At 44.7% G+C, this 27,155-nt stretch overlaps 1 protein-coding gene across 3 annotated transcripts; it reads left to right on the top strand.

Moving 5' to 3' along the window:
* On the top strand, window positions 1–26,709 carry NDE1 (nudE neurodevelopment protein 1). 3 transcript variants are annotated; one of them, XM_041749958.1, is made up of 9 exons: window positions 1–51; window positions 7,370–7,495; window positions 8,501–8,654; window positions 14,826–14,974; window positions 20,525–20,661; window positions 22,005–22,184; window positions 23,483–23,574; window positions 24,507–24,658; window positions 25,478–26,709. In XM_041749958.1, exons 2-9 carry the CDS (start codon window positions 7,413–7,415, stop codon window positions 25,569–25,571), a joined length of 1,041 nt encoding a protein of 346 aa, XP_041605892.1. In that variant the 5' UTR covers window positions 1–51; window positions 7,370–7,412; the 3' UTR covers window positions 25,572–26,709. The 3 variants fall into 3 exon arrangements, with proteins under 3 accessions (XP_041605892.1, XP_041605894.1, XP_041605893.1); XM_041749960.1 differs by lacking the exon at window positions 1–51 and adding an exon at window positions 686–932; XM_041749959.1 differs by lacking the exon at window positions 1–51 and adding an exon at window positions 992–1,183.
* The last annotated feature ends 446 nt before the right edge of the window (window positions 26,710–27,155 follow it).

The raw sequence follows: 27,155 nt of genomic DNA, 5'->3' as shown, positions 1-27,155 counted from the left end.
CAGTGCCCGCCGCCGCCGCCGCCGCCGCCCGTCCTCGCGGACCGCTCCCGGGTAAGTGCGGGGCTGCCGCGGCCGGGGCCGGGGCCGGGGCCGCCGCCACCGCCGGGAAGCCCTCCGGCACCGCCGCGCCTCCTGGCGGGGGGCCCTTGCAGCGCCCCTCCCCGGCCGCCCGCGCTCCGCTGGTCCCGGGCGCTGGGCTCAAAACTCCCGCTCTCCGGAGCCGCCCTGCCTAACTTTGCGCCTTCCCACCCTTGTGTCCTCGCGCCCAGCTGCTCGCCTCTGCCAACTTTCTTTCCCTCCCAGCGCTGGCCCGTCTCCCGACCTGCTGCCCTCCGCTCCCTCCGGGACTGCTTGCCCCTCTGGCCTCCTCGACCCCAGCCCCCGCGGCCCGGCCCCTCCGCCCTCCGCCCCTCCCACCCCCACCCCTCCCGACTCTCCGCTCTTTTTTTTTTGTTTTTCCCTGTCTCATTCCCCCCCCCCACCCCTTTTCCTCCTGCTGCCCCCGACTCCCCCCTCATTCCTCGTACTCCCCCTGCCCCCTCCAAACGTCTCGTCCACTGCCCCTTGCTACTTCCACCCCTCAGTTCAGGCCTCCTTCCAAAAGCCTCCCCCCCTCCTTGGCATCCATCTCCCTTGCCTTCGGGAACGTGTTTGGAACAGTCTCCTTCCCCCTGCTTTTTCTCAGATCTCTGCTGCAGGGAGGTTCAGATTTCTCCTGACTGCACTTTGGGGAAGGATTGGATAAAGGATGAAAACGCTTATTCTACAGTTTGAATGCAGTGCTGGGGCTTACCTGCCTCCCCGAGGTCATGGGAAATCCCGCCATCATCACCTTGACACCGCTTTTGGGGGGAAAGCAACCTTATCTTCTCCAGTCATCTCAAGTTCTCTGCCTCCTGAGGGTCTGAGCTTCCCAGATTTCTTTGTCCAGGGTTGGTACCAGGTTGTGCCTCTTTTCTACTTTTAGCCTCAAGGTCCCTTTTAACTTCCTTTCTAAAGAAATGGCCTTTACAGGGCGCACTGGGCAGAGATTTGTCATTTTCTATGCTAGTTTTGTTTCTGTATTCTTGGAGAGGACGGCCTTTTAGGACATGGATAGGGTGCTTTGAAGAGCAGTTGGATCCCGGTGACTGACTCCCAGAGCTGCTTATCTGACCCCACCACCACACTGCTATTTAACCAGGTTTGAAACTTAAATCTTTCCTCTTACTGTGTCCTTTGTGTAGGATTAGATCCTTGAAGTCTCAGGGGCCTCCGACTGGCATATTTTATCCTCTCGTTTTGGATAATAGTTTAACTTGGCTTTTTCTGTTAGGATGTTATTTTTGTTTCCAAAGTGTGTTCTTTTGCCTCAGAACGTGTGAGCCCAGAGAGATTACACTCCCTTTCCTTACCAGATAATTTCCTGACAGGAGACGGCCTGCATTCAGAAAGTTTGTGTCAGCAGCTAGGACTGTTTTTGCACCTAGTACTGATGTACGTGCCTTCTGCCTGCCTCTCCCAGCAGTGCCTTAAGTACTTAGTAGGTGTTTGGAAATGTTGGAGAAGGGATGGAGGAGAGGGAAACCAGGGTATGGAAAAAATCTTTCCCTGGCATCTTGATTCAATGGAATAACCTTATCCTGAAACAGTAGCCATTCTATTATTTTTTTTTCATTCTATGTTTTGATCTGAGTTAAGCTTTTTAAAATTTCAAAAGCAGCCTATGCTTACTGTAAAAATCGATGCATACAGTAGTGTGTCTGGAACAGGTTTTTTTTTTAAGATGTTATTTATTTATTAGAGAGCGTGGGTGGGGGCAGGGAGTGGGAGAAACAGCCTCCCCTCTGAGCAGGGAACCCCAACACGGGGCTCGATCCCAGGACCTGAGCCCAAGGTAGTTACTTAACCCAACTGAGCCACTGGCCACGCCTCCCCCTGCTCCCACCCCACAGGTCCTATCTCAGTGCCTACTTTACCCCCGTCTGGTACATGCTTCCAGATCCTTTTCATGTATGCAAAGAGAGCGACGTACCTTTACAAACAAAACTGGTACCCTTCTTTCAACGTATCATGAGCTTTCTTCCATATTAGTTCATATATTTCTTAACGACTACATAATTTTTCCCAGTCCTCTGTTGACAGTTGAGGTGCTCCAATTTTCCACATCAGTGAATGATGGCATACACCCTTGAGTATATGTCCTTGCATGCCTATCTCAGTATTTTTGTAGGAAGATCATTATAGACTTGGAAGGTGTAGAGACAGAAGCCAGACTTGCTGACTCTTGACTGGTTTTGCCCCAGTGATGCCACTTCTGCAAAATGCAGGGCCTGCGTCATAACCTAGAAGCTGTTGAAGCACGTGCTGACGTTTGGCCAAGTCTTTCTGACCCTCCCTCTTCATTCAGCTCTTCCGTTTGTTTTGGTTGGGGAGGATGGAGATTGGTGTGGAGGAGGGCATTGTGTTAATTCTTGATAGTTTATCCATGTGTATTGTTCCTGACCAGCTATGCTGGCTTTCTTCTAAGTGAAGAAAGGAGATTGCTTTTTTTTTTCTCTCTAGGGTTTTGAAAGCAAAGGTGTGTCAGGAGATTGAAGTTACGCAAAATGGAGAACACATAATTTTTGAACTTCTTGCTCCCAGCTTGTTCTTCCTTACATGCTGTAGCATATACTTTCGAAGTGCCCATTGGATTTGTCCATAGAGCTCCTGGGGCACGATGGCCCTATTGAGAGCACAGGCTCAGAGGCAAAATGCCTAGAACACTTGTAGCACAAATGTAATAAATACATGTAGCACCCATTTTTAAGAGAGCGGGTACAGAGTTGTATATACCGAGACCTAGCATTAACCCATGCTTGTCACAGTGCCTTTGAAGAGACTATGTGGGCCGGATAAAACGAGTGAATCTGACCTCTGGACATTCTCTTTGCAACCCCAAGGAGACCATGAACTTGAATTCAAAGGCCCTCCAGTCACCCCTCCCAACTTGCACTTGGTCTGGTTTGCCTCTAGCCATTCACTTGCACCTATGGAAATGGCCAAGGCATGCAGTGTTTCTGCTCCAGCTTCTGCTTCTAGGAACCTAGTGATGTCTTGCTTACTCTTATAGTCAGTTGGCTCAAAGGGGATAAACTTGAAGATAAGTTATTACACACCCAGCACAGGGCAAACAGAAGGTGGTGGTTCAACTCAGTAAGGAGAGGGAGTCTTTCCAAGTCATCTTACCTGCTTTCTGTGGCAAAGAATAATGCACATTGGAACTGTGAGACATTTTCAAATGGCAAAGGAAGAATCGTACATTTTTAAGATTGTTGTTTCAGTGTGAAGTTCAGCTGTTACTGCTTCTTAGTCTAGGATATATTTTTTTCTCTTCCCTAAGGATTGTTTTTAAATTGCACGGCGGTTTGGGTTGAAATGCCAAGCCTGTGGTTTTTGCCCTTTAGTTGAAGGAACTACAGTTGGTTCAGGCTGTGACAGGAGCTCAGGTCTCTGCTTAGCTTCTCCCCACCAACTCCTGGCCCTGAAGTCCAAAATCAGCCCACCCATCAGCACCATTATAATTAAAGCCTCTCTTGCATTGGAAGTGCCTCCTAAAACATCTCAAATTCACTTCTTTCCCAAGGACTTTTAGTCCTCACTGGCCATGTTTTAAGAGTGCAGGATGAACCGTTATTAAACCCCAAGAACAGTATCAGATGATCCTTATCATGTACACCTGAGGCGGGGGTCGTTTCCAACATGGTATCCTCTCCTGCCGCTTCCCACTAATGAGATGCCACACAGGTGCTGAGGGAGAGTGAGGTTTTCCTGACAAGCCTCTTAGAGATTTACAGATGTCAACTATAAACTAGTCTTCAGAGGTTTCTGCCTTCCTGCCTTTCCTTAACCTTACATCCCCTTCCTCTTAGTGGTCCCATATCTGTCTTCCCCTTCATTCATTCCACAAACATTTATTGAATGCCTAGTATATGCCAGGCACTGTTCTAGGCATTGGGATAAAAAAAGCAAGACCCAGAAGGCCGCTGTATTCAATCATTGACATTCCAGTGGGGGAAAATAAAAACAAAACTCAAAATGGTGAAATAAAACAAAGTAGGTGTTAATAGTGAAGAACTGGAGGGGATATTTGGTGGGATATTCAAATAAGGTCTCCCTGGGGAGGACATTTTAGCTGAGATCGGAATGACAAGAAGGATATCTGGGCAGAGAGCTGAGGGAGAAGCATTCCAGGCAGAGAATAGCAAGTGCAAAAGCCCTGAGGTGGGAGCAAGCTTGGTGTGTTCAAGGAACAGAAAGAATTGCTAACGAGGGGGGCTAGGGTTGGGGAATGTTTAGAGAAGTAGGAACTAATTACATTAAATATTGGACGTGATATTTTCCCAGATAGCAGGAAAAGTCGATTTACACCCATTGTTTTTAGTTCTCACTTTTTTGGCCTACTACACAGATTCCCATGTCATGCAGTTGAGACTGTACTCTACATAATGGCCACACGGTCCTCAGTTGCACAGGCTCTTGACACTAGAGGCGGTGGTTTGGGGATTTCATATTGATGAGTTCTGGGGTCATCAGAGCTTAAGGCTTGAGCAGGGAGTACCAGACCTGAGTTTATCCTTACCTCCTGCCATGTTAATTACTGTTATTTACACTCCAGGTGCTCTGTTCTTTTTACTTTCAGCAAACAACATCTTTCACTACTTACCTTAATCAGGATCTCCATGGCAGGAATCCAATCCTAACTGGTATAATCAAGAAAGGTGGTTGGCAATTTCTCATAACCTTAAATCAAGTATGACTGGATCCAGGTGTTCAAATGATATCATCAGGACCCAGTGTCTCCACCTCTTGGCCCTGCTTTCCTCTGTTTTGGCTTCCTTCTCTTATGATGGAGGGATGATCTCTGGCAGCTCCAGGCTTACCTCCTACCGTCTTACCCTAGTGGAAAGAGTTTCTTTTTTCTCCCAGCTTTATGGAGATATAATTGGCAAATAACATTGTGTAAGTTTAAGGCATATAGCATGATGGTTTGATAAACATGTATATTGTGAAACCATTACCACAATAAGGTTAGCTAACACTTCCAGAGTGTCTTTTTTTTTTTTTTTTTTAAGATTTTATTTATGTATTCATGAAAGACACAGAGGCAGAGTCATAGGCAGAGGGAGAAGCAGGCTCCATGCAGGGAGCCCCATGTGGGACTCGATCCAGGGACTCCAGGATCACGCCTGGGGCAGAAAGCAGACGCTCAACCGCTGAACCACCCAGGCATCCCCCAGAGTGTCTTTCTTGATGGCTCTTCGAAAGCCCAAGACCTGGACACTGGTTTGCTCAGTTTGGGTAAGGGCCAGCCCTGAACCAACATTGGCCCACCTCTGAGCCAGTTACTGATGCTGGAGGCATCCGTCCAATCATGTGTCTCCTAGATGCTGGTGCGAAGTACATCTGAATCATGTGGAATGAGTATAGGGTTGGTTTTCCTAAGATTGGGGTGGTGTTCCAGAAAGCTGGAAGAAGAAATACTGGACTGGAAAAAAAATCAACAAATGGACGGCTTTCTACTCTGTCCAGCTTTTCTGCTTTCATCCAGCTTTCAGAGAAATTCTGTTCCCCAGAAGGTGGTAGGTGGGGAATGGGGCATCTTGTCTCTGAATCTGGGAAGGGAGAGAAATTAGTAAGATGTGAGTACAGGTACTAACAAATCTAGTTATAAATAAGGATTGTGCTCCAATATAATTAAATTATTTTTTTGCCAGGGATCCAGAAGTTGGTGTTGTGTCCATGTCAACTCTAACATATTTAGCTGAATGACTCATATTTGTAGTAAAAAATACAGCTTGTTATGGGCGCCTGGGTGGCTCAGTTGGGTAAGCATCCGACTCTTGATTTCAGCTCAAGTTATGATCTAAGGGTCCTGAGATGGAGCCCCAAGTTGGGTTCCATGCTCTGAGCTGGAGCCTGCTTAAAATACTCTCTCCTTCTGCAGTGCTTGCTCTCACGTGTGGTGTCTCTCTCAAAAAGAAAAAAAAAAAAATATAGTTATACCTTGCAAAGTGAGGGGTTGCGTTCATTCTTTTGTCCCTAAGGACACCACATTGTGAGCTCCCTTGAGGGAAGGAAGGGACCTTGGAGACCTCTCATTTGGATTCCTGATGAACTTTTGACAAGTTCAGAGTCTTAAATTCAGAGAATAAGCTGTTATGTGGAGAGGCTCTACCAGCAGGGAGTCTGTGAATTGCCAGCTGTTCCCCAGCCTCTGCTCTGGGTGTCTCCAAGTTCTTGGAGCCAAGGCCCCATTCCCACCCCCTGCCCTCTAGCTACTCTCCCGTTTGTCTGCTTCTCACACCCGGCTCTCCAAAATTCCCTCTACTTCCTCTTCTTTGCCTCCTCGTAACCACCCAATTTATTCCTCCTCCCCCCTCCACTGTGTTGAAACTACTCTTGCCCACATCACCAGTGACCGACATTTCGCTAAGTCTCCTAGGTATTTTCCAGTCCTTATCTTAGTTTCTCTGTTGTAGCATGGATACTGTGGAACGTTCCTGCTTTCCCCCTTGACACCATCTATTCCCAGGATGGCTCACTGTCTGGTTCTTGTCTCTTCATTTGTCCTCTATCTCCTAAGATTACTGTTTCTTTCTTTGCCTACCAGTCAAACGTTGGCATTCCTCAGAGTTCCATAAATAGTCCTCACTAGATTCTCCAGCAGTTCCGTCACAAGAAAAAGGGAAGAAGCAGCTACAAGCTCAGGACTCTTTAAGTTTGTGTCACCCTAGAGTCAGATCTTTTGCTTCTGGATGTGTCACAAGCATGTCAAACTGGAAATGTCCCAAACTGGCCTCATTATCCTCATGCCCCAAAGACTTTCCTTCTCATATTCTTTATTACTGGTGATGGGGATGGTGGTATACCAGTTGTCTAAACTAGAACCCCAGGCGATGTCCTCACCTCCTTCTCCCCTCCCTTGGCAACCCCTCTCTCCCCATGAAATGAATACAGTCCTGGTAGTTTTGTCAATTTGTGGAATGTAATGTGGGTGGGCTGTATTTTGTCTGGGTTTAGTTTCAGTTTTTGGCAATGTTTTATCATTTAATCCAACATAAAATTCAGGAGGTTTCCCCCCCATTAAAGCTCATCTATTTAGGGGCACCTGGGTGGCTCAGTCTTAGGTTAAGTGTCTGCCTTTGGCTCATGTCCCAGAGTCCTGGGATTGAGCCCCATGTGTGTCGGACACCCTGCTCAGTGGGAGTCTGCTTCTCCCTCTGACCCTCCCCCTGTTCATGCACTCCCTCTCGTGCTCTGCACACACTCTCTCTCTAGTAAATCTTAAAAAAGAGATAGCTATTTAACCAGATATGGGTAATAATATTAAAGCTTTCTCTCCTAGACACCATGCCACAAGGAGAGTGACCTCTTCCTTTGTTTTCACAATGGAAGACTCGGGAAAGACTTTCAGTTCTGAGGAGGAAGAAGCGAACTACTGGAAAGATCTGGCTATGACCTACAAGCAGAGGTCAGTCTTCCAAAGTCGACCCTGCTTTTTCTTCCCATTGGGGTGGCAGCAACCATGTGTTTTGTGGCCTCTTAAGTGACAAGCACTGTAAAGGACCTTACACACACTCTGTCCATTAAATCTCAAACTGCCTCCTGAGGAAACAATTATTACCCCATTTTGCAAATGAGGAACTGAGCCTCCGGGAAGGCAAATAAACTTGCCCACCAAGGTCACACAGGCAGTAAGTGGCTTGGCTAGAATGTGAGTGCCAAAGCCTATGGTCCTAAGCAAATTGCTGTCTGTGCTCCTTCCCATCTTATTTTCTGGCAGGATTTTATCCGTTCCAGATGCCATATCTGGTCATTCCCCCTCGCGAGAGGAAAGAACCTCTCCGTGTGCCTGACAATATGGGCTGTTGCAGATTTTAGATCTGAAGCCAACAATTCAGTGTCCCTATCTGGGAGTAGAGTGTGTGTATGTGTGTGTGTTCAGCATTGTTTCTTTGTTTCTCATGGACTCTTTTACTCTCCACCTGGAGGTCTTATTCCAGTTCCTCTAATTTCCTTATTCTTACTTGGACTTAAAGATAATTCAGATTTAGTATTAAAAAAAAATGTTGCTTGACTTTTAAGGCTTGAGGAGCTGGAATTGAGTGTCTGGGGGTGGGTGGGTGTACATTGCAGCCGTGGGGATAAGCAAACATTTATATTAGATCCAATTTCTGCTTATAAGTAAATCTGTAGAGGGCATGCAATCCCAAGTCCACATTGAGTTTAAAAAAAAATACGTTGAATGAATGAGTGGAGGGTGGGTTGGTAAAGAAATGGCTTTGGAGTCAGGAACACCTAGGTTCAGGTCTGAGCTCTGCTTCTGACTCCTATGACCTTGAGACAAGTTACTCAGCTCAGCTTTATCTGTAAAATGAGGGTAAGGAGAGTTTCTGCCTCAAAAGGTATGCATAACACTCAGCAGCACAGTAGGTGCTCAGTAAATGATTGCCTGACACAGCTGGGAATTTTTTAGGGCAGAGAACACACAGGAGGAACTCCGAGAATTCCAGGAGGGAAGCCGCGAATATGAAGCTGAATTGGAGACGCAGCTGCAACAGATTGAAACCAGGAACAGGGACCTCCTGTCAGAGAATAACCGCCTTCGTATGGAGCTGGAAACCATCAAGGTGAGAGGAAATAGCAGGTCTAGACAGCCTTCCCTCCTGGTGTGTGTGCTTGGGAAAGTGAGCCCTGCCGTGGGAGGCCAGCCTGCTGGCCTGCTGGGTGCATATGGTAGTAGAACTCTTTTTTTTTTTTGCCCCCTTTGGGAGGAGCTCTATGAGAAACGAGTCACACATGTGTCCACATGGTCATCCTTGGCTATCTACCACAACCCCACAAGGCATATGAAAGGTAGATGTTCTTATTTATTTATTTATTTTTAAGATTTTATTTGTTTGAGAGAAAGAGACAGCACAAGCTGGGGGAGGGGCAGAGGGAGAGAGAGAAGCAGACTCCCCACTGAGCAAAGAGCCCAACGCAGGGATTGATCCCAGGACCCTGAGATCATGACCTGAGTGAAGGCAGAAGCTTAACCAACTTGAGCCACTGTGGTGCCCAAAGATAGACATTTTTAGAGTATAGGGTGTCACTAGATCTGCTCATCATTATATTGTACAAGGCCCAATATACTCCCCCCTCCCCCGCCCCCGATGATGACAACCAGAAATACCTACAGATGTTGCCAAGTATCTGGAGCATCACTGGTTCCAAGAGCAAAGACTGCCTTTTGGACGTTTTGTAGGGCTTAGCAGATAATCACTCATACAGTGCCCTGGAGACTTCGGCTCTCAGCCCTCACTGCCAGGCTGGATCACCTGGCTAGTTTCATGAATATTAGGCCTGTAGGATCCCTGAGTGGCTTAGCGGTTAAGCGTCTGCCTTCGGCCCAGGGCATAATCCTGGAGTCCCAGGATCGAATCCCATATCACTCCCTGCAGGGAGCCTGCTTCTCCCTCTGCCTATGTCTCTGCCTCTCTCTCTCTCTGTCTCTCATGAATAAATAAATCTTAAAAAAAAAATCAGGCCTGAACCTACCTCTGCCCTGAGGTTCCTGGTCTGAATGTGTTTGAGGGGGCACCTAGCATGTCTGCATGTCTTTTTTTTAAGATTTATTTATTTGTTTTAGAGATAGAGTGAGCAAGGAGAGGGCCTGAAGGGGAGAGAGAATCCTGAAGCAGACTCCCTGCTGAGCACGGAGCCTAATGCAGGGATAGATCCCAGGACCCAGAGATCACGACCTGAGCCAAAATCTAGTTGACCACCTAACTGACTGAGCCACCAGGCACCCCTTCAGTTTTTAAAAATAAAGCTCCCCATGTAAATTTTAATGAGGTGCTAGAGGAAAGAACCAAGGGTAAGGTATGGTAGATAGTGGAGGGAGATGCACTCCTGGTATTCCGGAAGCTCTGTGAGGAAGACCAACCTAACCCCAAAAAGCACTTAAGATACCCAATTACATTGTACTGACTAGGAGATCCTTCTGAGAAAGGTCTTCATGAGCTGGAGACAGCTTCATGGGGAAGCTGGGAGGATTTGATCTGATGGTTGAAGGTGAGGGGAGTCTGTGTGCATGTGTGTGTGTGTGTGTGTGTGTGTGTGTGTGTATGTGCGCGCGCGCATAGCCAGCAGGTTAAGGTGTAGGGGTTAGTGAAGAGTTAATCTGGACCTTCCATAAACACAGACAAGAATGGGTATCAAGCAGACTTGAGAATCCTGGCTTTAGTAGTGCATGGGAAAAAGTGGGACCAGCCACTGGGTTGGGGATTGAGGGTTGGGGAGGGGCAGAGGAAAGATCCCAAAGATCTCAGAGCTGAGCATAAACTTTTTATGTTGTAGACCACAGAGCCCACACTGGCCATCTACAGATCAATCTGGCCCAAAGATGTTTTCACCTGTTAGCCTTTGGTGGTTTTTATTCAACATTTTGTCATGACAGTTTTCATGCACACAGCAAGTTTGAAAGACTTTTCCAGTGGCCATTGGTTTATCTGCCACTGAGGCTCTACTAATAACCTTTGCCATGCTTGACTTTTTATTACCTATCATATCCATCTATCAATCTAGTTTTCTGATGGAGTTCAGAGTGACTTACATCTATACACTTGCCCGTCAATACTTCAGCATGCTATTATTTTTAAAAATTTTATTTGTTCATGAGAGACCACACAGAGGCAGAGACATAGGCAGAGGAGAGAAGCAAGGCCTTTAAAAATTTTATTTGTTCATGAGAGACACACAGAGGCAGAGACATAGGCAGAGAGAGAAGCAGGCTCCCCTGCAGGGAACCCAGTGAGGGACTTGATCCCAGGACCCCAGGATCACGCCCTGAGCCAAAGCCAGATGCTCAACCACTGAGCCACCCAGGCGACCTTCAGCATGCTGTTATTCCCTAGAGTTGAGGGTTTGTTTATAGTTTATTCTTTTGGTAATAAAATTTTCATCTTTTAGTGTTTTTTGTTTTGTTCTGCTTTTTTTTTTTTTTTTTAAGATTTTATTTATTCATAAGACACACACAGAGAGAGGCAGAGACATAGGCAGAGGGAGAAGTAGGCTTCCTGTGGGGAAGCCCTGAATCCCAGGGCCCTGGGATCACGACTGAGCTGAAGGCAGATACACAACCACTGAGTCACCCAGGTGTCCGTCTTTAATGTTTTTTAAAGATTTTATTTATTTAGAGAGCGTGGATGTGTGTGGAGAGCGCAGCAGAGGGAGGGAATCTCAAGCTGACTCCACGCTGAGTGCAGAGCCCACGTGGGGCTCAGTCTCAACCCTGATGTCATGACCTGAGCCAAAATGAAGAGTAAGATGCTTGACGGACTGTGCCACTCAGATGCCCCTACTTAAGTACTTAATATTCAAAGTCGTGAGGCTTTGTATAAAAATCTGGATTCCTGACTCCCTTTGAGAACCAGCAGATCTGGCCATACCAGGCCTGCATTATTCCACACCAACAAAACACCATGTAGTGGTTGCCGAGACAGAGCCACTGTTCACCAGTCCATCTGAGTTCCCGCAGCCATCCCCCACCTCCATTTCTGACACTGAGATATAAGTGTCCCTTGCTTTATCTCTACACCTGGCCCACATCACTCATTTGATTAACAACCTGACCCCTGCCATACGCACTAAGGAATCATTCCCATGCTTAACTTGGAAGGGACGCAAGAAGCAGTGTGGAAGTAAAATCTGTGAACCAGAGTCGGGAGAGGGAACAGGCCCTCCATGGAGGCAGGCTCATACTGCGCAATTATGAAGTAATTAACTGCTTCCCAACAGAGCCCTTGAACCTGCAGAAGACCTCTTCATGACAGCCACATGATAGATGCATGAGGTGCAGAGCATAGAGCCGGGAAAGAAATAGAAATGCAAGGAAATAGGATAACTGCCGCCAGGGGGCTTCCTGGCTGGCTCCACTGTTGGAGCATGCGGCTCGGGGTCTCAGGGTTGTGAGTTCGAGCCCCATGCTGGGGTACAGATTACTTTAAAAATAAATAAACTGCTGCCAGCAAATATCTGTCAGTAACTCAGAGAAATGTATTCAACTGAGTCAGACTTCTTGACAACTGGCTTATTCATCACAAATTGAACAAAAAGGCCTGTAAGAGGTCAAACAGAGCGTCTGTTGAGGCCTCCATCAGCTGACAGCTTATTATAATTAACCCCAAATGAAAGCACAATATTTAGCAATGGCTTTTCATGTCCCTAACTTCAAAGGGCATCATTTGAATCTTTATGCCGGTGGAGAAGCCCCTTAACTACATCATCTTGGAAGCTGCATTTGAATTTAGGTTACTGACCTAGGATCCTCTACTTTTCTGTTTTATTTGGTGATGCACCCTGATAAAGGGTGTGAAGCCATCAGAGCCAGCCCTGGGAATTTCCCGGGCGTGGGGCTTGGTCGGCCCCTCCTTGCCTGAGTGGAGATGCTTCCTGTGCTCCAGGCCAGGAAACAGAGTATCAGAGGGGACCGAGCAGCGAGGATGTGGAATGCCCTCCCTGTCAGCGCCTTGTAAATGATCTACTTGTTCCGTGGGAGCCCTTCCCCCACGGTGCTCTCACCACACCTCTCTGGCCCAGGCACCATTATGTCACTATCCTGGCGCATCCAGATTAGCAACGCCTTTGTTTACTTGATTGAGGAGAGAGGAGTTCATCTGTTTTTCAAACTTCCTTTTTTCCTTTTTTTAAGATTTTTTAAGTCCTCTCCACACCCAATGTGGGGCTTGAACTCACAACCCTGAGATCAGGAGTTGGATGCTCCACCAACTGAGCCAGCCAGGACCCCTCAAACTTTCTAAGTAGACTTTGGGCCTTTCCTGTGGGAAGTGTTTTCTTTTGTGTGTAGATGAAGGGAAAGCAGTAGGGGTGTTGGGTGAAGGAAGGTGATTTGAAAGAGAAGCCTGAGCAGAGTGTGTGTGTGTGTAGTGTACGAACAGTCAATACCAATGTGTTCTGGAAGGAAATGTTGGAGGGCAATTTAGTATAGTTGTTTTAAGAGCACAAGCCTGGGGATCCCTGGGTGGCTCAGTGGTTAACCATCTGCCTTTGGCCCAGGACATAGTCCTGGAGTCCCGGGATCGAGTCCCACATCGGGCTTCCTGCATGGAGCCTGCTTCTCTCTCTGCCTATGTCTCTGCCTCTCTCTTTCTGTGTCTCTCATGAATAAATAAATAAAATCTTAAAAAAAAAAAAAAAGCACAAGCCCTGGGGCACCTGGTTGGCTCAGTGGTTGAGTGTCTGTCTTTGTCTCAGATCGTGATCCCGGGGTCCTGGGATTGAGTCCCGCATGGGGCTCCCTGCAGGGAGCCTGCTTCTCCCTCTGTCTATGTCTCTGCTTCCCTTGATGTGTTCTCTCATGAATGAATAAATTTATTTATTCTTTTATTTTTTTTTTTTTAAGAGCACAAGCCCTGGTGGCCCAGACTGGATCTTGGCTCAGTCATTAGCTCCCAGTTGGCTTTGGGTTAATGAAGAAGCCTCAGTTCACATCTCTGAAGTGGCGTTAAATGGGCCAATATAAGTACTGTCGTGAGCCCAGAAGCTGACCCAGAGTAAGCATGCGATGAATGTTAGCTGCTGAAATTCAGCAGCAGCAGATCGCAAAGTCATTTTACTATTCTTTGCCTTGGAAAGCACTAGTCAGATCATACTGAGCTACTTTTGGTAATTATTACTATTGTTATTTTTAAAGATTTTATTTATTTATTCATGACAGACACAGAGAAGCAGAGACACAGGCAGAGGGAGAAGCAACTTTTGGTAATTAATAACAAGTTGTGGGGTTTGTTTCTTTTTGTTTTGTTTTCCTTCCTTCCTTCCCTCCCTCCCACAAAGGTCCAGAAGTCCCTTCTAACTCCCCCCATGCTGCAGGGGTGTGTCCTGGATCACAAAGTTAGAACAGTTGTCAGACTAAGTTCATGGTTTCCTGCTCTTAGGGCGAGGCACAAGCATCCAAAGTCATTGTGATTCCTGATACACAATCCAGGGATGTCACATGAAGTGGATTTGTGTTGCCCTTGTGGATGAGAGTTGGAGAAGTTTATGTGGCTTTCTATGGCTGTGGATGCTTTGAGCAAAATAATTGCTTTGAAGATTGTCAGGGGCTTCTTAACACCTAGAGGCTGCAGGGACCGAGTTCTGGAGGGGGCAGGAGGCAGGAAGCACTTGGAATATAACAGCTTTGAATGGTGGCTCCCCGTTCTTGCTGTCTGCCCTCACATGGTCATGATCCATGTGGAGAGAAGGTTCTGCTGGCTGATCTTAGGCATGTCCCCAGGCTGTGGCAGGAGGCTGCTAGAATGTCTGGGGCCTCCTTGTGAGGATGAGGTGAAGACTGGTCCCATAAAGATCCTATAATGGAGAGCTAAATCCCCTAAAGAAATCAGGATGCTGCTGAACTGCACACATAGGGAGAGATGGATGTTCATGTGCTAAAAACAACAGTGTTTGGGGTACCCAGGGGGTTCAGTTGGTTAAGCGGCTCCCTTTGGCTCAGGTCATGATCCCAGGGTCCTGGGATGGAGCCCTACATCGGGCTCTCTGCTCAGTGGGAAGTTTGTGTCTCCCTCTGCCCTTCACCCCACTCATGCTCTTGTGCTTGCTCTCTCTCTCTCTCTCAAATAAATAAAATCTTAAAAAAAAAAAAAAAAAACCAAAACAACAACAAAACACAACAGTGTTCACTCCAGCAGGAAAATGTATGTTCAAGTATTTTTAAGGAAATGACAGGGAAGGAAGGTGAACACCGCTTATCAGAAGACTTAAATCATACCCTCAGTGTTAATTTTGTCCTCCAGGAGAAGTTTGAAACTCAGCACTCCGAAGGCTACCGGCAGATTTCAGCCTTGGAGGATGACCTTGCCCAGACCAAAGCAATCAAGGATCAACTTCAGAAATACATCAGAGAGCTGGAGCAAGCAAATGACGACTTGGAAAGAGCAAAACGGTACGTCGGGAAGGAGAAAACAGATTTTAGAGCCTTTTGTCTTTACTGTTTGACCCCAGCGCCTGGGTACCAAGCACTGGGTTAAGTATAAAGAATTCAGCAGGGAGCCAAGCCAGTGTCCTTATAGGAAATGGACAGATAAGTGCAACTTTTTTTTCTTTAAGATTATTTATTTATTGGAGAGAGACAGCTTGAGCCTGAGTTGGCAAAGGCACTGAGGGAGAAGGAGAAGCAGATTTCCTGCGAACAGGGCACCCAACTCAGGGCTGGATTCCAAGATCCCAAGATCATGACCTGAGCCAAAGGCAGACACTTAACTAACTGAGCCACCCAGTCGCCCCCCAAGTGCAACTTGACTACAGCAGTAGGTGCTGCAAGTCTAGGGGGCATGTGATAGGATGCATTAGTCCGGCCATTGGCAGGTAAATGTTAAGTAGGACTTCCCAGTGGAAGTGACATTTGGGCTAAGACCAGGAGATGCATAGGCATCATCCAGGGGAGGAAGATTATGAGGTGAGAACATCCCAGGCAGAAGGACAAGCATGTGCTAGATACCGCCCTAAGGTAAGCATGTTCGAAGAACAGGATTTCCTAAACTGACATTCTGTTGTTTAGCAGAATACTAACAATCCTAACTTTTATTATATAACTACTCTGTGCCAGGCCTTTTTTTTTTCTTTTTAATGACACCACTTTAAAAGTTAGATATAAATTGCATATAGTGGCATGCACAGATTTTAAACATATAGTTCCATCAGTTTGGATAAATTGCATATATGTTCACGTGACCCATGCTCTTGTTAAGATATGAAAACTTTATGTCGCCTCCACAGTCCTCTGCATCATTATTAGTATTATTATCATTATCATCATCATCAGTTTAAGTAGACTCCGTGCCCAGTGTGGAGCCCATGTGGGGCTTGATTGAATTCACAACCCTGAGATCAAGACCTTAGCTGAGATCAAGAGACAGAATGCTTGACAGACAGCTACCCAGGCACCCCTCTCTTTATGTCTTTGAGCAGAGCTACAGTAGCTACTTGAAAGTCCTTTCCTGCTAATTCTCACGTCTAGGTTATCTTAGGGCTGATTTGTCCCCGTGATTGCCTTTTCTCCTGAGTTTGGATCACATTTTTTGTGTTCTTAACGTGTCAAGTAATTTTAAATTCTAGAACATGCATTATGAATGATGTGTTACAGAAACTATGGATTATGTTTTTTTGTTTCGTTTTGTTTTGTTTTTTTGATCCGTTAACTTGGCTGAACTAACACTCCACAAACTGTTTCTGCTTAATGGGCAGAAGCTGAAATCTGTTTGATTCTTTTAGCCTTGACCAGACTGCTTCAAGTCTGCTGTGCATATGCATGGTCCAGGGGTTTGCCAGAGATACGAGAAGAGTTTGTATGAGAATTTGGCACTCCCCTGTGTTAGTGGATTTCTATCACTGGAGCTATAGGCAAAGCACTAACAGAGATGCAACATTCACCCACTGTATTGGCTCCCATTATTGCCAGGGTCTCCAGACTCTAGTGTAATCTATGGGAAGTTTCGTCTGATGCAAGCCACCTTATCATTATCAGAAATGGGGTCTCTTTTCTTACCCATTTGTCAGAGCTCTTTGTATATTTTCACTGCTAATCTTTTTGTCCTACATGGAAAATATTTGTCCTAGAATAATCCAGTCTTTTGCCTTTGTCTCTGTTATCATTTTCCATACAAATAATTACCATTTTTAGATCATCCAGTTTATGTCTCCTTTTTTAGCTTCTAGGTCTCCAGAGTTCACTAGGGAGAGCTCCTTGATCCTTTGTGTGTGTCTTCTCTTAATTTGTTTTTTGTAAGACTTTTTTGTTTTATACTTATGCTTTTAATCTGCCTGAAATTTATTTATCTAGTACAAGATACTAGATCCAATCTTCTTTTCTTTTTTTCTAAAGATTTTATTTATTCATTTGTAAGAGACACAGAGAGTGGCAGAGATGGAGGCAGAGGGAGAAGCAGGCTCCCTGCAGAAAGACCAGAGCGGGACTTTATCCTAGAATTACCTGAGCCAAAAGCAGGCGCTCAGCCACCCAGTTGCCCCCCAATTTATTTTCAATGCATAGATAGCTGATTGTGCCAGTACTATTTATTAAACACTCATTTTTCCCACTGAGTGTAACCCATCTCTGTCATATGTTAATCTCTGACATATCCTGGGATTCATTCTGAATTCTTTATTTTGGTCCAGTGTACAATTTGTGAATTACTATACCAATACTGTAATGACTTGATTTCCGTGACTTTGTAGTATGTGTGATTTTTAGCAAGCCAGTGGCATACCATTGTTTCCCCCCATATTTCATTGATCAAAGCAAGTCACATGGTCCAAGTCAAGAGGTAGGACAGTATATTCCACTCACAATGAGGCCATAACAAGGATGTGGATGTAGGGAGGCTGAAGAATTAGGACCAGTGATGCAGTCTACCATGAAGAGATAGTACATTCACCAGTTCAAAAATAATGTACAAAAGGTCGAGTTTTTTTAATGCAAATTCAAGCAAATAGGGAAAAGGGGAATTCATATTATCCCTCCCTTCTGCCCTTCCTACAAAGAGCATTTTATACACACTGTTGCACATCTTCTTTCACATAACAGTAGATCTTCCAGATTTTTCAGGACATAAAACATTCTTTGTTCTTTTTTCCCCAAGTGCATAATATTCTATTGTATGGTTGGTGTTGTATAATACATAATAATTTATTTGTCCAGTCCCCTGTGGATGGTTATCTGCTACATTTGCATTCTTGTGCAGTGATAAGCATTTCTGTTACGAATGCTAAACATTGCTTGCACGGATGTTTATTTGTAGATAAATTCCCACAAGTGAAATTGCCGGGTCAAGGGATAGATGCGTATGTGATTTTGATAGTTATTGCCCATTTGTTCTCTATATGGTTGTATCACTTTATATTCCCTGCAAGTATGTATGTAAATCCCTCTTTTCCAAATAGCTTCACTAACAGAGTGGTTTTCAAAACTTTGCATCTCTGCCAGTATAAGTGACCAATGGATACATTTCTCAATTATGAGTGATGTTGGTTCCTTTTCCTAATTTAAGAACTGTTTTATGTCTTTTTCTATGAACTGTTTATCTTTGCCTACTTTTAAATTAGGTTGTTTTTCATTTCTAGGAGATTGTTATATGTTTTGATACGAATTGAAAATATTTGGAGTTTAGATTTGTCCTCCAGCTTTGTTGTTTACGTTACTGCCAGAAGTTATTTGATTTCTCTGTGGTTAGATATATCAGCCACAGTTGGAAGGGCATTCTGCAGTCCAAGGTTTATAAAGCAGTTAGTCTGTGCTTTCTTTTTCTTGTCTGTCTTACATTTCATTATATTTTTTTAAAATTAAAGGCACATAGGATTCCCATTGCGGCCAAATGCTGAATTGTTTGGTGTTAAAATCAGATGAGGTAGGGGCACTGGGGTGGCTCAGTGGTTGAGTGTCTGCCTTTGAGTCAGGTCATGATCCCAGAGTCCTGGGATCAAGTCCTGCATCAGGCTCTTGTCAGGAAGCCTGCTTCTCCCTCTGTTTCTTCTTCTGGCTTTCATGAGTAAATAAATAAAATCTTAAAAAAAAAAAAAAATCAGAAGAGGTAGAGGTGAAGCCCAAGTCATCATTATATCATGAATATCATATATTCATATCATTCATATATATTCATATATTCATATCATAATTTAAAAAAATTTTTTTTAATTTATTTATGATAGTCACACAGAGAGAGAGAGAGAGAGTCAGAGACATAGGCAGAGGGAGAAGCAGGCTCCATGCACCGGGAGCCCAACGTGGGATTCGATCCCGGGTCTCCAGGATCATGCCCTGGGCCAAAGGCAGGCGCCAAACCACTGCGCCACCCAGGGATCCCTATTCATATCATTATATATATAATGACCCATCATTATAGAATGAATAAAGTTATGGGATACTGAGGTTTATTAAAAAAAAAAATTAAGGGCACCTGGGTGGCTCAGTGGTTGAGCGTCTGCCTTTGGCTCAAGTCTGCCTTTGGCTGAGGTCGTTATCCCAGAGTCCTGGGACCGAGTCCCACACCAGGCTTTCCACAGGGAGCCTGCTTCTCCCCCTGCCTGTGTATCTGCCTCTCTCTGTATCTAAGACATGACAATTTTATTATAAAATTTTAATAGTTGTATTTGGAAAATTTGACCATCTACTTCAAGAACAGTAATTTCTCAGCCCTACCAGACATTTGCCTGTTAAAGTTCTTCTACTGTAGATCTGTTAAATGAAATGGCTTACTTTTAGGAAGGGCATAACCTTGAGAGACTCAGGGCCTAATTGGAAGTAACTAAAAATTAAATACATTCCTTAAGGGTTCTTTTTTGTTTAACATATGAATGCTAAGGTAGGAAAAAGGTTAGAATTGATTTTTTTTTTTTTAAGATTTTATTTATTTATTCATGAGACACACAGAGAGAGGCAGAGACACAGGCAGAGGGAGAAGCAGGATCCATGCAGGGAGCCCGACGTGGGACTTGATCCCAGGTCTCCAGGATCATACCCTGGGCCGAAGGCGGCGCTAAACCACTGAGCCACCCAGGCTGCCCAGACTGATTTATCTCATTTTACTCTTCCATGTTCCTGTTACACAGAAGTTGGAAAAAAAACTTCTTGTGATAACACATTACATCAAATTCACCATCTTAACCATTTTTAAGCATTAAGTATATTCACCTAATTGTGCAACAGCTCTCCAGACCTTTCTCATCCTGTGACATTGAAACTTGGACCCACTAGACACTAAATCCTCCTCCATGCTCCTTCTGGCCCTCAGTAATCCCCTTTCTGTTTTCTCTGATTTTTCACTACTTTGGGTACTCTGTAGGAGTGGAACCCTACAGTATTTGTCCTCATGTGACTGGCTTATTTTCCTAGCATAGATCTTTGAGATTCACCCATGTTGTAGTGTGCGACAGGATTTTCTTTTCTTTTACTTTCTTTTTAAGGCTGCATAATATTCCAGTGTATGCAAAGTTGAGTCAACACAGGTTTGAACTGTGTGGGTCTGCTCACAGAATTTTTTTAAATAAATGCAGTCTGTTACTATAAATGTGTTTTTTCCTATGATTTTCTTAATAACATTTTCTTTCACTTTATTGTAGAGTACAGTGTGTAATACATAGAGCATACAAAATATGTGTTAGTTGACTGTTGTTGATTATGCTTTTGACCAATACTAGATGATTCATAGTTAATTTTTGGGAGTCAGAAGTTATATGTAGGTTTTTAACATGTGAAGGTTGGCACCACTATCCTCCTCACCCGCTCTGTTCATACATCAATTGTATATGCCACATTCTCTTTATCTGTTCGTAGATGTTTGGGTTACTTCTGCTTGATTGCTATGAATGATGCTGCTATGAACATGCGTATACAATTATCTCTTTGAGATCCTGCTTTTACTTCTCTTGAATATATGCCCAGCAGAGTAATTGCTGGATCATATGGTAATTGCATATTTTTATTTTTATTTTTTACCAGGGCCACGATCATGTCTCTGGAAGACTTTGAGCAGCGTTTGAATCAAGCCATTGAAAGAAATGCCTTCCTGGAGAGTGAGCTTGATGAGAAAGAGAATCTCCTAGAATCTGTTCAGCGACTGAAGGATGAAGCCAGAGGTCAGGAGGCCATGGCTTTGTTCTTTGTGCCCTCACCAGTGTTTTCCCCTCTCCCTCCCTGAGAACAGCTTGTCCTGCAAGGTTGCCCAGCATTACCTTGGCTGGAAATCCATGCTCCACTTGGCACATGAACAGTCTGGGTCAGAGGGTATAGAACCACACTGGGTAGCCCTCAGCCTCAGTCTTGACCCCTTGCTAAGAACTGTCTGATGTCTGGCCCTGTAAAGACCCCTTGTGGTTATTTAAACCCACCCCTAGCTTTCTGATCAGTAGGGGTATAAGAGTTTTGTTGGGAGAAAATTCGTGTTGATGGAATTCCGTGCTAGCCCGCTTGTTTTTGTGGCTTGATGGCAGCTGATACATGTGCCTTAGAGCACTGAATTCCCATCAGCATTTGCTCCATGGAAGTTCACAGTTCGAGAGGTAGATCTAGGTGCAGAAGAGATTTTTTTTTTTTTAACATCCCAATTAATTGTTCATAACATTAATTTAGTTTCTAAAATAGAGCCAGTAGAAGGGGGGTTAAAAAGAAAACACTCTTTAAGCTTGAAAGATAGTTTATTTATTTAAAAGATTTTATTTATTTATTTATGAGAGACACAGAGAGAAGGCAGAGACATAGGCAGAGGAAGAAGCAGGCTCCCTACAGGGAGCGTGATGCGGGACTCGATCCTGGAACTATGGGATCGTGCCCTGAACTGAAGGCAGAGGCTCAAACACTGAGCCACCCAGGGGTCCCATTGAAAGGTGGTTTAAATTCCTATCAGTAGTGAAGTGGTTAAATAAGTTGCATAGATTTATTTTCTGGAACGTTAAACAATTGTTAAATTATAGATATAAATATAGTTAGGTTAAGATATACTGTCATAGTCAGTAGATATGTTTCTATTTATGTTTTATGAGAACTCCTATTATTTGTCTAATAGAGATCTATGTAAACTGTATGTCTGAAAATACAGAGAAAAAGGATTGAAAATATCTCTCCATATTATAGTGATTATGGGTAAGGAGGGGCATTTGGGGATGGGCTGGGAAAGCATATTTTCACTTAGTATTTATTCTCTATTCCTATTGCACTGAAATTGCTTTTGAAACAAGGAAAGCAATAGTGACCTGCCACTGCCATAGTTTAAAAAAATGTTTAAACCTTAATGTTTTTACTTAAAACATCTATAATTTTCCAAGCCTACTAGGCCAGGTCCTTTGGGTTTCACTTCATTGAGGGTTTCACCTATGATTTTCCATTCTGGTACTTCTTTTCCCTGACCAGTGTCTACTGTTGACCCTCCCCTCCCCCCATCACCCGAAGCAAGGACCTAATCTGAATCCTTGTCCTGGCTCAGATTTGCGGCAGGAGTTGGCTGTGCAGCAGAAGCAGGAGAAGCCCCGGACCCCCATGCCTAGCTCGGTGGAAGCCGAAAGGACAGACACAGCTGTGCAGGCCACTGGCTCTGTACCATCCACTCCCATAGCTCATCGGGGACCCAGCACTAGCTTAAACACACCAGGGACGTTCAGACGCGGTAAGGGAATGGCCATTGGGAGGATTTTCTCTGCTTCACAAAACTCTCCTAGGAGTCGGGTTCTGGGTGAGACAGACACTGGGTGTGTTTAAAAGGAGCAAATGGGTGTTCCTAGGGTGGGGGGCAAAGCTTTGAGATAAGAAGAGCTTGGTTGTGAGGTAATAGGGAGCGATGGAGTCTGTGGTAAGCAGGAAAATGGAAGCCTCATCTCGAGGGGGCAGCTGCCACTCTGCTCCTACCCCAGGCATTAGCAGACATTCTCAGTCTTCATTGGAAGCCAGAAATCCTCTCCTTAAACACAAAGTTTCCGAAGTTGAAAATTGCAGTAACCAGATAAAAAAAATTGGAAAAGCATTCTGTGAGTCCAGCAATATTTCCATCTAGAAGTAGAACCAGTATAACCTGGGCTGTATGATTAAAAAAAAGAAAGAAAAATTTGAGTTTTCACCCTAGCTCCTCTGCTGATTAACTAAGACTGTTACTGGGTTACTTAATAGCAAGTAACAACAATAGACAATTATTGGGTACTTGGTATATGCTCATTAGCCACTCTGCTTCAGATGCTTTGCATATATATGACCTCACTGAATTCTTACCACAGGCCAAGATGCCAGTGCTGTCCCCATGGGATGGGTGAGGAGATGGGTGAGGACACTAAGGCCCTGATAAAGGAGCTTACATCAGGTCATACAGCTGGTGAATAGCAGAGTTGGGATTCAGACCCAGGCCTAGCTGGCTCCAGGGCTCACACTACTACTGACTATTTTATCTGTTAGCCTATTCCCTGGGATCAAGAGACTGGTGAGACTTCCAGAATCCCTGTCTAGAGCAGGGCTTTCCACACTTCGGTATGCACCTAAGATTCAGCAGGTCTGGGCAGGGCCTGGGATCCTGCATCCTAACCAGGATGATGCTGGTGCTGCTGGTCCTTGGGTCCTGCTTGGAGGAGAGAGAGGGGCTCTGGAAAGGAAGCCCCCTTACAAATGTGGTTTGTTCGGATGATGTTCATAACTACATGGAATTCCTAGAATTTCAAGAAGACTTGTTTTGATTTTGCTTTAAAAGAATAATACATAAAGATAAACAATTAATACGGTAGTTTTAAGACTGCAAACGGTTGCTCATCAAGTACACTTTTTCTGTCTTAGTTAACTGTCAAGTGAAACAGGGCAGCATCTAGGATCGGAGGGCAGAGTTAGCTTCCTGCGCTCACACCCGTGGTTCTGCATTTAGGGATGTTTGTGCACAAACTTTCGACTGTGGGTTGGTATTACGTGTCCCTCCTTTTGCACACCCAGGTCTGGACGACTCTATGGGTGGGACTCCCCTCACTCCTGCAGCACGGATATCGGCCCTCAACATTGTGGGAGACCTGCTTCGGAAAGTAGGGGTAAGACTGCCACCTCCCTGGGCTTTGGTGTGGCTCCTTGCCTGTTTCAGGATATCGGAGAGGGGTGACCTGATTAGTTCCTCTCCCCTTTAACAGAGACTCCCTGCATTTTAGGCAAAACTCTGGTTCTGTTAGTGTCCTGTAGCATCATTTGAACTTCTGTGGGCATTGTTATTGACGAACACCCAGAGCTCTAACTTTCATCCCTTTGATCCCTGGGCATATCTTTCCCTGCCATTTTTCTTTGGAATTTGAGAAATTTGGTTGGTGTCTATGGTTTTTTTCTTAATTTGAAAAAAACTGAGAACTGAGAAACATTATAAAAATTGCTTCCTCTTTTTAAATTTCTTAGGGAGGGACGCTTGGGTGGCTCAGCAGTTAAGCCATTTGCCTTCTGCCCAGGGTGTGATCCCAGGGTCCTGGGATCAAGTCCCACATCGGGCTCCCTGCATGGAGCCTGCTTCTCCCTCTGCTTGTGTCTCTGTCTCTCTTTGTGTATTCTATGAATAAATAAAATCTTTAAAAATGAATGAATAAAATTATTTATTTATAAATAATTATATTATAATTATATATTATATAATAATTATAAATAAGCAAACAACATTCATTCATTTATTTATTTCTTAGAGAGTTAAAAAACAAAATCTTGAAAGGCTAGGACAAAATCCAAAGTGGATTTCATATTTCCCATAGGCAGAACTAGATGGTTGGCAGGGTTATTGAATTTCTCAGGAAGCTCCTAAAAATGTCTGAGGCTAGTGGCTCTAAAAGTTAGATATACATTAGGTCCCTTCAGGGCCCCACTTTGGAATTCCACTGTATAACACAATTTGAGAACCACCGTTGCAAGTTATTGTCTGTGTTCAGGCTCTGGGTGAGAGGGGAGTTCTTGTCTTTAACTTGAAAGATGAAAATGTGTTTCTCTGCAGGCCCTGGAGTCCAAACTTGCGTCCTGCCGGAACTTTGTGTATGATCAGTCCCCAAATCGAACAAGTGGCCCAGCCTCCGGGCGGGGGAGCAAGCACAGAGATGGCAGTGAGAGACAGCCAAGCAGCACCGGCGTGCCTCTGGGTGATAAAGGGTCAGTACCTTTAGCTGTCCATTCCAGGTGGGAACCTCTAACCCCTGACCAGTAGCCATTTGGGAAAAGCTGCAGGGTTATGTCTGTGAACCTTGCCCCCACCCCCTTTGAGACAGAGTTAGGTGGTATCTTCTGGTTAAGAGTAAATGGCTAGGAAGAGGCTCGTTTTCATTATTTGATGCTGCGGCCCCAGCTCCTGGTCACCCTGTGAGCACATCCTGTATAAAACACTTGTTTGGGACTTGAGCTTCAAACACTGCTCTGCTTCCCCCAGAGGAGGATTTTTTTTCCTTAAAAAAAAAAAATAAATAAATAAGATCTTTAGAAACTCAGGAAGTAAGCATTCAGTTCTAGCCAGACTAGATTCCTGAAGCTAGTCACCTGATGGGAAGACACAAATCTGATCTCTGGCAGCATCGCGTATTTGCTTACCTGAGGAGCAAAGGGGCAGCTTCTAGATTGATTAATTTTCTAAGCTGTGCCACCATTTTCCTGGCTCCCAAGCCATGTCACTGTGGCAGACCTGTCACCATGGCAGACTGCTGGCGGGAAAGGAAGACTCGTTTTGTATGGCATGCAGCCCTGTCGAAGAGGATGTCTTTAGCGGGTCTTCTATGTGACTGGGCTTCTTGTGTGGCCTTGGCAGTGTGTGAGCTAGGTGGCCAGTGTCCTTTCCTTCATTTCATGGGAGAGAAAAATGACACCCAGGGAGACACTGCTCCTGACTCCTGATATTCACTCTTAGAACTTGCAGGCCCCAATGCTAGCCAGTCTGTAACAGCTGTAATGTCCACCTAATTTGGTTTGCTCTGTCTGAAGGTTGGGAAAACGCCTGGAATTTGGGAAGCCGCCTTCAAATATTTCCTCACCGTCGCTGCCGTCAGCCCAGGGTGTAGTCAAGATGTTGCTTTAGGAAATCCACGGAAGCTGAAGCCCCGGTGTGCCTGTGCGGGAATCGTACCTTTCTTACCCTCTTTAAACTAGGTTTTTGTGTTTTGAAGCTAGTTTGAGAAATAGGAGCAAACAGTTACATTAGCCAATGAGGCCATCGCCCGTGGCCCCAAGAAATGTTGTATCGTAATCCCCATCCTCCTTGCTGGTGTGTTGCAAATGGGACAGGGACAAACTGGAGCCTGTGGAAAGGGTGCTAAGGTGTGGATGCTGAGGCTACCCCATCATTGTGAGCTGACCAGACTCCCGAATGGTTTTGAGATGCGTTTTTAATGTCTGGAGATGCCGTAAAAGTGGGATATGAGCCCATCTCAGACTCAGGCTATCTTCTAGAACAAAACTTTGCTCTGTGGCACAGGAAGGGTCTGTGTGATGAAATCAGGTCTAGGAGAGCAGAGTAGAATAGACACATGCCTTTTAAAAAAGAAACTACGGTGTAGTGTGCCTCTGGGACATCTTAATCTGCCTCTTACTGAGGCATTTGGAGGTGTGCTTGTTTCAGAGGGGATCTTGTGTAGACCAAGTCAGTTGGAAAGTTTGCATCCTCTTTAGATCGATCCTGATCGTTAGTTTTCCTGAACTTCTGCCCTGGCCTGAGGTTGACCTTTGCTTCAGGACCCTGACAGTCTTTGGGGTGGCATGGCCTTATGAATGCAGCCCTTAAGAGCAGGACTTCATTCAAAGCCTTGATAAAATCATCAGGGTGACCTCCAAATAAGATTAAACTACAGGATTGTTGTTGGAAGCTTCCTTGTCAAAGAAGAAACAAACATGGGATTTCCACTCGGATGTTGTATGTACCCAAACCTGCTTGTTGTGAACTGTGTCTCACGCTTTTGGAGGCAAGTAAAAAAGAACACATGAATTCAGGAGCATGCATGCAGCTTAATGACCTTTTTTACTAAGTTATTTTTCCAAAAAATAGCAAAAATATCCTTGAGTTAAAAATAGAACTTCACAAGTGCTACTGAAATTCAACAGAGAATTGATCTCTGGTGCCTGGTTCCTTACCCTGGGAACATTCTAACCTGTATCGGTAAAAAACATACTTTTATTTTTTTAAAAGAACAATAAAATCAAGAGAAACTAATTTTCAACTAGCTTGTGGTGGTGGTCAGTAAATGTCGCTTCATTTGTGCTTTTATGTTTGCTCGTATGGTGGTGAAAAACTTGGTTTTTAACCAAGTAACTATGGAAAAAAAAACCCCAAAACCATCCTTTTAAAAAATGCCCCTTCAAGTCGGCTTCTTAGTGTATTTGGGATATATTTGGGTTATTGCTCAGGGTGTATTTGTATTTGGTCATTGGCTTGAGTTTTTCAGTTTGCATTGTTTCTTCTCAAATCTATTGGGCCTGTGGAGTCCCTACGCTGAACTGTTTTGTGTCAATTAGGACTTTTGCAAAGGATCTCTGTCTAGAACACTCAAGCTGAGGAAGGAAAAAGACCCACAGTGTGGTTGTTGTATGGCCCCCGCAGCAAGAATGGTTTTTATATTCTTAAAGGGTTACTTAAAAGGAAGGAAAGGAAGGAAGGAGAACATGTGAG

The sequence above is a fragment of the Vulpes lagopus genome, chromosome 3, assembly GCF_018345385.1.
Source record: "Vulpes lagopus strain Blue_001 chromosome 3, ASM1834538v1, whole genome shotgun sequence".
Taxonomy (NCBI): domain Eukaryota; kingdom Metazoa; phylum Chordata; class Mammalia; order Carnivora; family Canidae; genus Vulpes; species Vulpes lagopus.
The sequence above is the reverse complement of the archived record's forward strand: the minus strand, read 5'-3'. Positions and strand labels throughout refer to the sequence as shown.